This window comes from Vulpes vulpes, chromosome 13 (genome assembly GCF_048418805.1).
Source record: "Vulpes vulpes isolate BD-2025 chromosome 13, VulVul3, whole genome shotgun sequence".
Lineage (NCBI taxonomy): Eukaryota > Metazoa > Chordata > Mammalia > Carnivora > Canidae > Vulpes > Vulpes vulpes.
Genome location: NC_132792.1, coordinates 27,155,711 through 27,167,725, shown reverse-complemented (window position 1 = coordinate 27,167,725; position 12,015 = coordinate 27,155,711). Strand labels below are relative to the sequence as shown.

At 33.6% G+C, this 12,015-nt stretch overlaps 1 protein-coding gene across 1 annotated transcript in view; it reads left to right on the top strand.

Annotated features, from left to right (window-relative positions):
- PKHD1L1 (PKHD1 like 1) overlaps positions 1 to 12,015 on the top strand; it is a 151,598-nt gene that overhangs the window by 34,944 nt on the left and 104,639 nt on the right. The window contains exons 16-23 of the mRNA XM_025993358.2: positions 185 to 320; positions 1,102 to 1,245; positions 2,963 to 3,120; positions 4,046 to 4,159; positions 4,875 to 5,024; positions 6,040 to 6,164; positions 8,772 to 8,935; positions 10,307 to 10,479. Of these exons, the coding sequence (XP_025849143.2) occupies positions 185 to 320; positions 1,102 to 1,245; positions 2,963 to 3,120; positions 4,046 to 4,159; positions 4,875 to 5,024; positions 6,040 to 6,164; positions 8,772 to 8,935; positions 10,307 to 10,479 (1,164 nt within the window). The remainder of the gene's footprint in view (positions 1 to 184; positions 321 to 1,101; positions 1,246 to 2,962; positions 3,121 to 4,045; positions 4,160 to 4,874; positions 5,025 to 6,039; positions 6,165 to 8,771; positions 8,936 to 10,306; positions 10,480 to 12,015) is intronic.

Sequence of the window (12,015 nt, the reverse complement as noted above, 5' to 3'; positions counted from 1 at the left end):
ATAAATAAATAAAATCTTTTAAAAAAAATCGCCAAAAAACTCAATAGTCTGTTATTTGATAAGAAAGAAACTTCAAAATATTTTGTCATTTGCAGTAAAATCAAGAGGCATTGAATAGTTGACTATCATGCTTTTAAAGTGTATTTTTCTATACAGTAAAGATTTTTTTTTAATTGGAAAATAGGTTATAACATTGGAAAACTGGGAAACATCTAGTGCAACTAATGAAGTTCAGAAGATCACGGTAACCAGCCCGTGTATAGAAGCTAATTCATGTTCACGCTACCAATATAGATTAACCTATAACATGGAAAAAACTGGTAAGTTGTAAATTATAAAAGAAATTTTATTTCTCTTCATTTATAGATGGAATTATAAAAATTTGCTGTAGTCAAATTATAAAGATTTGCTTTAGTCAAATTCTTCTTTCTGGAAAATATTGTTTTAATCATATGCTAGACAAGCTAAAAATACATTGTGAAGAAAAACCTTTAGACTAGGATAAAAATGGCATCAGTAAAAGCAACTTCCAGGTATATAATATCATTTTCGTTTATAAGGCTCATGATAAATGTATACCTATGTGCACACGAGGGATTTATATATCTGTGATTCATAGGTATGTTAAGATAATAAGAATCCAATGTATCATTACAGAGAACTAAACATTTCTTCCAGTTCCTCAAATTAAGTGACAAAGATATGAGACACTAATTTATTCGTTAACAAAAACATCGTATCTCTATTTTATATTTAACCTTAAAATATAATTTTTCCTATTTCCATTAATTGTTTCATTAAGTAAATATTGACAGGTGCTTATTATTTTCTAAACACAATGCTTAGTACTAGGGGACTATTAAAACAATAAAATATGATCCTACTCTTCAAGAGATCACAATCCAAATAAGTAGTCACAATTGTTGAACTTGAATCAGTTTCAAAACACAATTTTATTAAGTGATAACATGATACAGACGATGGGCACTTGAAAAATCAAATATAAAACATTAGTACTGGCTATGGTAGTACAAAAGATTTTAACTCTTCTTTTTTAAATTAAAACCCCTAATCATTTGACTTTTTTTTTTTTTATCCAAGTCTTGCTACCTGGCGATGCTTCTGACTTCATATTGGAATCAGCTTTAAATGACCTCTGGTCTATAAAACCAGATACAGTTCAAGTAATAAGAACACAAAACCCCCAAAGCTATGTTTACCTGGTAACTTTTATATCAACTAGAGGTAAGCATATATTTCATTTTGTATTTCTGTTAGGTTTTTTCCAAGAGACAAATTTGTATCCTGTACAATTTCACTGAAAATGGTAAAAACTCCATAAAATGACAGAAGAAAAGAAGTGAATTCATAAAATAAAAACTAAACCGTTAGTTTTTTCTATTGTAATCAAAACTTTAGTTGTATTTTAAGTATTGTACAATTCCAATGCATGAGAATATACTATGTATACTAAAAATGCACTATCTATTTAATAGCATACTAAGTTAGCAAAAATTAATGAAGATGTAAATTCTGGAAATAAAAGTTTAAGTACTCAATATTTGTCAAGAGACACTAGTCTGGCCAGATCTTGCCCGATGAAAGGATTCTATGGTCAAAGCCACATAGGAAACTGCATACACCAACTTCTTGTTGAAGATTGACAGAGCTCATTTGAATATTAAAATCCTTGAGGATTCCTACAGTGAAGAAATAAACATACAAACACAAAAACTGGAAAAAAACCACTTTACCTGTGTTTAATACAGCATTTTCCCAAATTATTTGACCTCTCTTCTTTTCAAGTAATAGCTATTAATTTCCTGTTAATGTTTTACATTTTCAAATCTTTTTTTTTTTTAAGATCTTTTTTATTTATTCATGAGAAACACAGAGAGGCAGAGACAGGCAGAGGGAGAAGCAGGCTCCATGCCGGGAGCCTGATGTGGGATTCTATCCCAGGACTCTGGGATCATGCCCAGAGCCAAAGGCAGATGTGCTCAACCGCTGAGCCACCCAGGTGTCCCTACATTTTCAAGTCTTACAGCCACATTTAGCAACCAAGTTTGGTATTTGGGCGATCTAGCTCAAAAATAGGTTCCTGAATATGTATTGTAAAAAAATTTTGTTTGGGCACTCATAATTCATTTAGGAAGATGTTACTTCATTGTTTATGTCTCATTTGATAAAGCTGTCAATTTGATTGGTGAATGGAGGGCAAAGAATTTTCTTTAATATGAATTGAAGTTCTAAAAATTTCCCAAAGGTTAGATTGTCAAAATGCCATATAAGTGAAGATATGGTTATCCTTGTTCTCCCAGAAACTTATCTACAGCTCAGAGAGAAATTTTAAGGCTTCAGCAGCATACATTAAGAAATATGTCGGTAAAATCATAACTGGGCAAATTCTAGGACATTGTCCAACAGAGAAGGTCAATGGGATTCCACTGGTGAAGCATCTTCCCAAAGTAGAGATACATCTGAGGACAAACTCTTATTTTCCTCAAAGTGAGATTGTATAAACAGGCTTCACAAGCCTGGGGCTATTTCCTGGGATTTAGCTTCATGCCATATTTCTGTTTAAAGAAAATAGAACTATCTCAGCTTCGCCCTTTATATTATGATAACAGTACTGGACAAAACTAAAAGAATTTTTGGAATATCCCACTTCCCATTGATGTTTACCCTCTGGTTCCAAAACCTTCTGTTTATCTCATAATACTTTCTTTCAAACCATGGAAACTGAACCTTAAATGAATAGCACTTTATTTGCTGTTTTGCTATTTCTGCTGCAGTTAAATCTGCTCAAAGTCAAGGATCCATTCCTTGACTTCTCCATTCATCCTTTTCTTTGGTGATAATAAAACTAAATAAACCCAATTTTATTTATTTTGAATGTCTATTATGGCTATATTGGTATTTTATTAATTAACATCAAATTCTGTTTGGTATTTCATTGCAGGAGACTTTGATCTGCTTGGTTATGAAGTGTTTGAAGGGAACAATGTCACACTGGATATTACAGAACAAATCAAAGGAAAGCCCAGTTTGGAGACATTCACACTGCACTGGGATGGAGTCTCTTCTAAGCCTCTGACCCCATGGTCATCAGAAGCTGAAGTATGCTGTTTGTTAATTTCTTAAACATAAATCTGTTTAAATGTCACCTTTATATTAAAAAAACTTCCCACACTTTAAGGAATGGTAATATACTCTTACTTGGCATGATGGGTTGGAGCCAACCCACATTGAGCAGAGAAGGAAGGAGACATCACACAGAGACAGGGGATAGGAGGGAGTTCTTAGATCTGTGTTAACAGGATCCAGTGTATCCTCCTAGAGCCCAGCTGTTCCCATAGAAAAAAAATGTTTGCTTGGGAGTTACTGAATTTTGACAACTACCTACACCATGAGTTTGTTAACATTTGTTGCATGATTAAAGATCTTACAGTAACTCCTTAATTCTAAACACGAATTATATCTGTGTCTTGCCAGAGAAGTAGGTATGGGAATTACAGGAGAACTTGTAAAAGTGTACTAATTCCTGAGTAATCCAAAATGATTTATTATTTTTAAATAATCATAAATGCAGTCTTATAGTATCTGAATTTCTTCTTTTGAAAAACTGAATGTGTTAGGATGTATATTTTTTTCCAGTTAATTTTGAGTTAATTGAGAAAACTACTGACTTGGAACTTGTTTAATTAGGTGCTAATTCATTTAGGCTCGCCTCATTGCCCTCTTTTAAAAAAACTGCTAAACAAATATGTCTACCTTATGTAACAACTGTGTACGCTGATATTACCCAATTGGATGGAACTATTGTCATTCTAAAGTAAAACTCTCGAAAAAGTCACTGGACACTGAAATTATTACACAGAAATTTAAAAATATTTGGGAAATTATCTCATAATGATGGCTAAAGTATAGGAATTATATTATGCAAATGTTCTATTATAACTAATTAGTGGAATTAGTGGTAGAATTATGAATGTTCTAACTCTTCATGAAAAAGAAGTTACTAAAGCTCAAACTGTTAATTTAGTTTCAGGCAGCCGTGGAAGAAATGGTTACCACCAAGTGTCCACTACAAATTGCAAATTTTGAAGAAGGATTTGTTGTGAAATACTTTCGAGATTATGAGACTGATTTTAACCTGGTATGGAACATTAAAATGAACTGTGAAACTGACCAAATAAGAAAATGCTTGAAATTTTGTGATTTTCTTTGTATTAGTTGTAATTCCTGTTGTCAAATTGCAAAAATAATTTTGTTACACATTTATTGATAAGGTCTGTTTTAGCATTTCTTGACATTATAATGTGATTCATTTGTGAAAGCAGCATTTCCACCACATATGGATTTTCTTGTTCAAGAGAAAGTAGGGAAGATAAACAAATGAAAGATCTATAGCATATTTTATTTGTTTTCTTTACTTGGATGCAGAGTAGATCCTGTTTCCTCATTGACTTCAGAGAATACAATTTGTAGTAGGACATTATATACATTAATTACTTCACTTATACCTTGAAGATTAAACAAACAAACAAAAAAACCAAACAGCAACATGTACACAGTGAACAGTGAATAAATATTTGTGGAAGGAATGAATAAATATCCTTGAGAGTTCATGATATAAGGAGAATGATAAGATTTAGGAAATCATCAAAGGCAAAGGTACAAGGGATTATATGATTATGGAGTGACATAGGATGAGAGCTTTAGAGTTTCAGAGAAGAGAGAATATTTCAAGTTAAAGTAGCGTGGGAAGAAATGGAATCAAGTTGGAACTTGAGCGACTCAGGTGGAGATGTGGGGGAAGAAAGCAGGACAATAAATCATTTTTTTCATTTGAAGTATTATTGTGTCTATAGGAGCATATTAACAGAGGGCAGAAGACAGCTGAAACTGACGCTTACTGTGGTCGTTATTCCCTGAAAAACCCAGCTGTTCTTTTTGACTCAGCAGATGTTAAACCAAACAGACTACCATATGGAGACATTTTATTATTTCCTTATAATCAGGTAAACTCAACAAAATGATATGCTAATTTAATCTGTAAAATATCTAGGTAATAAAATGTCATGAAATTTGAAGACAGGGAAAAGTACTTGTCATGTGAAATCATGTCACATTGGACAGGTACTGTGGTTCGTATTCTGGGTGCTTATGATTTCTATTTCAGTTGGTTCTCAAAAAAAGGTATTTTAAAAAATGCAGTATCACATGTATTCTTCTTTGTCTTATAATTTCAGAGAAAATTATTTGCATGCAAATTTAAGTACTGAAGTCATTAAAATGTATTATCTCTTCAATCTTCCTTCATTTATTAAGAAGAAACAAAAATGGATAGCCATCATAGAGTGATCTTGGGTATCCAGTCAAGGGAAAGTGAAGAAAAAGCATGAGCAGAGATGGTAGTTTTAGGGTAGATATTTAAGACTAGCAATCATAGTTTTGTTTATCCTTTTTCTTGTTTTAAAATTCTCAAATTTGTGATGCATATTCTTAAGTTCTAAGTATATTTGGTATGCTTAAGATGTTGTAGACCACTAAAATTGCTATTTTTTAATTGGTATTTAATTACTATTTTACAGTGACATTCATCTCCATCTCTAAATGCTCAGCTACGTTAACATCCCAATTAATCTACTTGAATGTTTATCTTCTCTCTGTGGGTGATGGGCTTTTAAATTCACTGTGGAGTTCAGCTAGAGCTGGATTTATTCGTTACATTGCTCCATGACTATGAGGAGTGAATTGTTTTAATTTTTCAAGGAAACCATATCTAAGAAAACATTAAAGAATTAATCATTAATTGTAAGGTCACTTCAACTCCACTTCTTCTAGGAAATCTTCCCCAATTCTTCTGTACCTAATTAGCTGAAATTAATTATTCTTTCTCTGTGTTCTGAAACATTTTGTACAGAAAATTCTCAATATTTATTTATTGGAATAGATTGAATTAATTTGAATTGCTAAAAAACAACTTAAAAGTAAGATATTGTTACTGATTTCTTTTTAAAAATTTCTGTGTAGTTATGTTTAGCATACAAAGGATTCCTGGCAAATTATATTGCTTTAAAATTCCAATATCAAGACAGGAGCAAGATTACTAGAAGCAATGATATACAATTTACATATGACTTTACTAATGGAAACACGTAAGTTATGCTATGAATTTAAAATTTAAGTTATACTATAATATATAAGCTGAAAATAAACTCATGTTTTGTTTGGGCTTTTTTTTTTCTCACTTTTTGTTGGTTTTTGACAAATCATGTGCACCATAGATCTGACTGCAGTTTTCCTGTCCTGTACATAAGCATCCTAACAAATAGTTGTGCCAAAAATAAATCTATAGGCTATGAAAATAAAAATTGGTCTAGTGTTATCATCACCTATGACCATTTAAAAGACAAAGCAATGGTAAGCTTTATCATTTAAACCATGTATTATTAAATCTAATAATGTTCCTACTTATTGAAGGAGGGTAGAAAGAGACTGCCTCATCACAATATTGTCATTAGATTTTGATCACTGAAGAAAAGGTCCCTTCTGAGTGTAAGTGGAGAAAATAAAATGTTTCAATGAATATTCCAAAATTAGGGGAGAGAAGACTCTTTTTAATGGTTGATTTGCCAAAAGTTAGACACATAGAAATGCAAATAGAAAATATAGGGCCCAGAGAAAGCTATTTAATGACATTATAATTGCTATACCCTCAAGCACTATTTAGTTCTGCATAATTTTTAAAAAGATTTTATTTATTTACATGAGAGAGAGAGAGAGAAAGAGATGGAGAGAGAGCATGAGTGGGGTGAGGGGCAGAGGGAGAAGCAGGCTCTCCTCTGAACAGGCAGCCTGATATGGGGCCCTACCCTTGGACTCCAGGATCATGACCTGAGCCGAAGGGAGATGCTTGACCAACTGAGCCACCCAGGCACTCAGTTCTGCAGTTATGTTCTGATTTTTATTAATTATTTTATCTTCTGAAATTTATGTCAACCCACTCTTGCATTTCCACATACAACATACACACATTTCACATACAATAGAAGTAAAAATGAAGACACATGCATACACATATATACTTTTTTTATTTTAAAAAGTATTCCCCAAGTACATTTTGCTGTTATCATTGCCTGCATATCTGAATTGAACAGTAGAATCACAATTTTAGCTTTGATGAGCACCACCTGCATACATTTCACTCTTCCAGTGTAACAGGATTTTGGGATGTTTTACAAATCTTGGTTCTTCCTTGTGTTAGTCAAAAGCATCACTTACCATTATTGTTAAATAGATTCTGTTTCCTTCTAACCTGTAGTTTATCTGCTGTGAGGTAATTTGAAGATGTACTACATTTGATAGAACTGATGGGCTTCCTTTACCCTAAACACCACGAGATCTTTTTTTTTTTTTTTTTTTAACACCACGAGATCTTTAAAGAGTATCATGATTTTAAAGGACTAGAGTTCGCTGCTAAAACTATTGCCAGTCAAGGCAAAGTAAACTGTCCTGCTCCTATTGGGTATTTCTAGATCTGCTTTTATTTAGGCTAGATAGACCACCTAGATCAAACGGATGTGTTAGCATTAGATTATTTTCAGGACATTGTTAGTGTTAGAAGAGCCATTTCCTCTCAAGAATCATTCTATAACCTTCCAAAAACAGTGATGCTCATAACTATAAATCAAGTTTCAAAATTTGAAAAGTTAAATCTCATTTTCCTTTAGAAACCACTGTTATCTAGCCACAAAGGCAGTGTGCTGTTCACTTAAGCTTGATACTGTTTGTTATCTCCTTTTGTCTGATAAAGGATCCTGTCCTGTATGCCAAATTTTCAAAGTGTATTTTTTTAAACTTCAGAATTATATAATGAGAGTAGAATTCTACGGAGACCCTAAGTACTTTTTTTCGGTTTTACTTGAAGAGCACATTAACTTAGTATAGTTTTGGATATAATTTTCTAAAAATGATACATCAGTTTAAGCTAAGCTTTGATGCACTGGGGTGGATCCCATGATGAATTTATAAACCACGAAGATAATTCGAATAGAAGGTGCCCAAACAAACTAGTCAGTTAATAACTACGGTAGTAGCTGATATAAAGATGATTGTTAAATTGTACTTAGTTATTTCCATGGCAATATTTATCTCTCTGTTGCAAACTCTCATAGCCAAATTGCTTCATTGTAATTTATGGAATTCCAGTGCAGGTCATATTTAGTGAGAAATCTGAATCTAACTTACACATTTAAGAGGCCTTGTACTACAAATCACGTAGCACTTAGAAGTAGAAAGTGCAACTCCAGCGAGCTCTTTTGGGAGTAATAACAAATTCCAGTTTTGCTTCTTAGTCCTGAACTGAATTTAACTGTTCTATCTCTGACATTTTTTTGCTGACATAGTTGACTTTGTTCTCGTGTCTTATTTTTATTTACATGCTCTACACCAAGGTGCATACTCCTTAGTTTCCTTATGTATTGCTGCAGAATATTTCACGTCCCTATGGCTACTGCCAAGGCTGCAAATAGAAGAAAACCTGTATTTGTATTCAACGCTAATTCCTTTACTACCAATTCAAGTTTCTGTCTGTTGTTTGTTGTTACGGCTGCTTTTCTGTGCTAATGAAGTATGCTTGATGGTCTTCTTGTGGGGAAAAAAACACTTCTACTCCTTAAGATTTTAAGGCTTTTTATAGTGGATGGCTTTACATTAGACATTACAACTGACCTATGCATCTAATTAATCAACCATAATTTTAGCTGGACCTATACTTGCATAGACCTTCTGGACCTCATACAAAGCAAATACACTGGGTCAAATTTTTCCCTTCGGAGGATTGGTTTACAGAAAGCATCAGAATCACAGTCCTTCTATGTCGATACAGTATACATTGGACAGGCATCTACACTTTCAGCATGGGATGGTATGTTGTATCTTTCCATACCTATTGAAACCTTCTGAATCTTATGTAGTAAAATCTTACCATGGAAATTACTTATATTCTTTAATTTAGATAGAAACATTAATCTATAAATATTTATGACTCATTCTTTTATCTTGATATTATAATTTAAATCATATTTTTTATTCTAAGGATAAATGTACCCTTAATGTAAGCTTTGTCATTATCGTAAGAATTAAACTTTGTAGTCCTGGATTCTGTTTACAGATATATGAACTATAGCAAACATTTTCATTTTGCTTTGATTTTTAAGAAACTAACTATGAAAGTATCTGTTCCTAAAAGGCCACCATTAACATTGAAATCTGTTTGGTAAGATTCAGCTGACTATTTCCAAGGATTTAATTGTGATAATTAATAATACTTAAATGAAAACTTTATTTCTGGTAGCCTTAGCGTTGTTTTTTATTTTAGTCATGTCAGTAGATGCACATATATGAGCTGTGATAATAAAATAAAATTAAACTGTGATCTTTTTAAAAAAATCAACCTAATTTCAGTCACTGTGAAAAGTGACTACTACCATTTTTCAGAGGAATTTTGGGATCCTTTCCTTTGGAATTGTTTTCAAGTACAAGGTCATGAGTCAACTGGTAAAAAAATTAAATGTAACTATTTTAGAGTCACTTCTTTCGAATCCGGTCTTACCAGACCTACATTATGATTAGTGGAGCACATATATAAGACAGCTCACTTGTGTTCAGATAGATGTTGTAACTCATTAAATACCATGCATTTAGCACCTACCATGTGGCAGGCACTATGCTGGGTACTAAAGCAATTGCTGTGAACAAGACAGTCTTGGTCTTGTCCTAGTGTATCCTAGTAAGCACTGCATTCCGGGAACCTAGAACAGAGCAGAACAGGGCCACAGAAGGCTACATGGAGCCCAGGGTTTGGTGGCTTTTATTTTTTTTTAAAGATTTTATTTATTTATTCATGAGAGACAGAGAGAGAGAGAGAGAGAGACAGAGACAGAGACACAGGCAGAGGGAGAAGCAGGCTCCATGCAGGGAGCCCAATGTGGGACTCGAACCCGGGTCTCCAGGACCATACCCTGGATGAAGGCGGTGCTAAACCGCTGAGCCACCTGGGCTGCCCATTTGGTGGCTTTTAACTATTTTCTTTTATCTGATGAGGCTTATACATTGACAGACTTTAAAGCTTTATACTCTAGAAGTAAAAGTTTACCAAGCTCCAAAAACTGCTTACCTGATGAATCTCTTTCTAAAATTTGATTCTAAACAGCTTATTCCATGACATGGATATAATTTGATAATTTTCTTTTTAGTAAAAAAAGCACAATTTTCCCATTTATTCTTCGTTCTTTAGAAATGCCAAAGAGAAGACTTCCAGCACTAGCAAATAAAGGGATATTTTTAAAGCACTTTCAGGTGAATCACACCAAAATTAATGGATCAAGTGTGACCAACCAATATTCTATCACCATGACTTCATACAATTGCAGTTACAATATACCCATGATGGCTGTGAACTTTGGGCAGGTAAACCTAGAATTTTATAAGTTACTCTTTCCAATTTATGGGAAATTAGCTTTGATCTAGTAAATTTTCTTTTTAATTTTTACATATGGCTGACATACAGATGGGCTATCTTTTAATAGGACAAGATAATTTTTCTAAGGATAGAAGACATTGAGGCTTGTTGAACTTGAGTATGAAAATTCACTTTAAGCATTAAAAAAATCTTGAAGAAATGTATCTGTGGGAAAAGGCAAGGGGAAATATTCTTAAATAGTCAGATTTAAGTAAAGTTCCTCTCTTGACTTAAAAGGAAAAATTGTGGGCCCTTTCAATATATGTTCTGAACAGAGATTGTTGAAAGTAAATTTGAGATTCTGCAATATGTTTTAAAATTGTTTCTGTTATAGGGGCCTAGGTGGCTCAGTCAGTTAGGCGTCCAACTCTTGATTTCAGCTCAGGTCATGATATCAGGGTTGTGAAATTGTGCCCCATGGTGGGCTCCATGCTGGGCCTTTTTCTTTCTTCCTCTTCCTCTGTCCCTATGCCCAACCTGTCCTCATGCACATACATGTTCTCTCTCTCTCAAAAAAAAATAAAATAATAAATAATCAATTTCTGTTCTAAACACCATTTTTTGCTTGTATCAAAATTGGTACAGTGAGGGAAAAGATAGTTTTCCACAATTTCAAAAGGATCTGAACAATTTTTTGTAGTGCTTGAGTTATTTATAATAAGATCAGTATTAAATACTGTAAGTTTTTTTTTATTTTTTAAATTATTTATTTAAATTTTTTAAAAGACTTTATTTATTTTAGAGATACAGAGAGAGTATGTGCAAGCAGAGGAAGGAGCAGAGGGGGAGGGACAAGCAAACTCTGCCCTGAGCGCAGAGGGGAGAAAGAGAACACAAGCTGAGGAGAGGGGCAGAGGGAGAAGCAGACTCAACTGTGGAGGAAGGAGCCCCATGTGGTGTGGGGCGGGGCTGGGGGGGCGGTTTGGAGTCAAGACCCTGGGATCATGACCTGAGCTTAACCGACTGAGGTTAGCCACCCAGGACCCCCTGCATTTCATTTTCTTTGAATTGTAAATGGTCTGTGTTGTTAATTTTTGTTTCTACATGCTTGCTTTTGTATGTAGGAATGTGATTGGTTTCTGTGTTCATCTTACATCCTGCAACCTCACTGAATTCCATGAATTTTTACAAAGTAAATACCCTTATGTAACCACTACTCAGATCAAGACAAAGAAAATCATTAGCTCCCCAAGAGCCTTTCTTGTGCCTTCCCCTTTTCACTATATTATTCAGTCTTCACCCCTGGATAACCACTGTTTTGACATAGACCACCAATAAATAGTTTTGCTTTTGCTTGTTTTTAATCTTTGTATCAATAAATACTAGTATGTACTCTTTGCATCTAGCTCCTTTTATTTGGTATTATGACATTTCTCTTTTGCATGTAGCCATAGTTCATTCTTTGTCATTGCTTTATCATATTCCATGATGTGAATATACCACAATTTAACCATCCTATTGATTAGCTTTTGCCTTATTTCCAA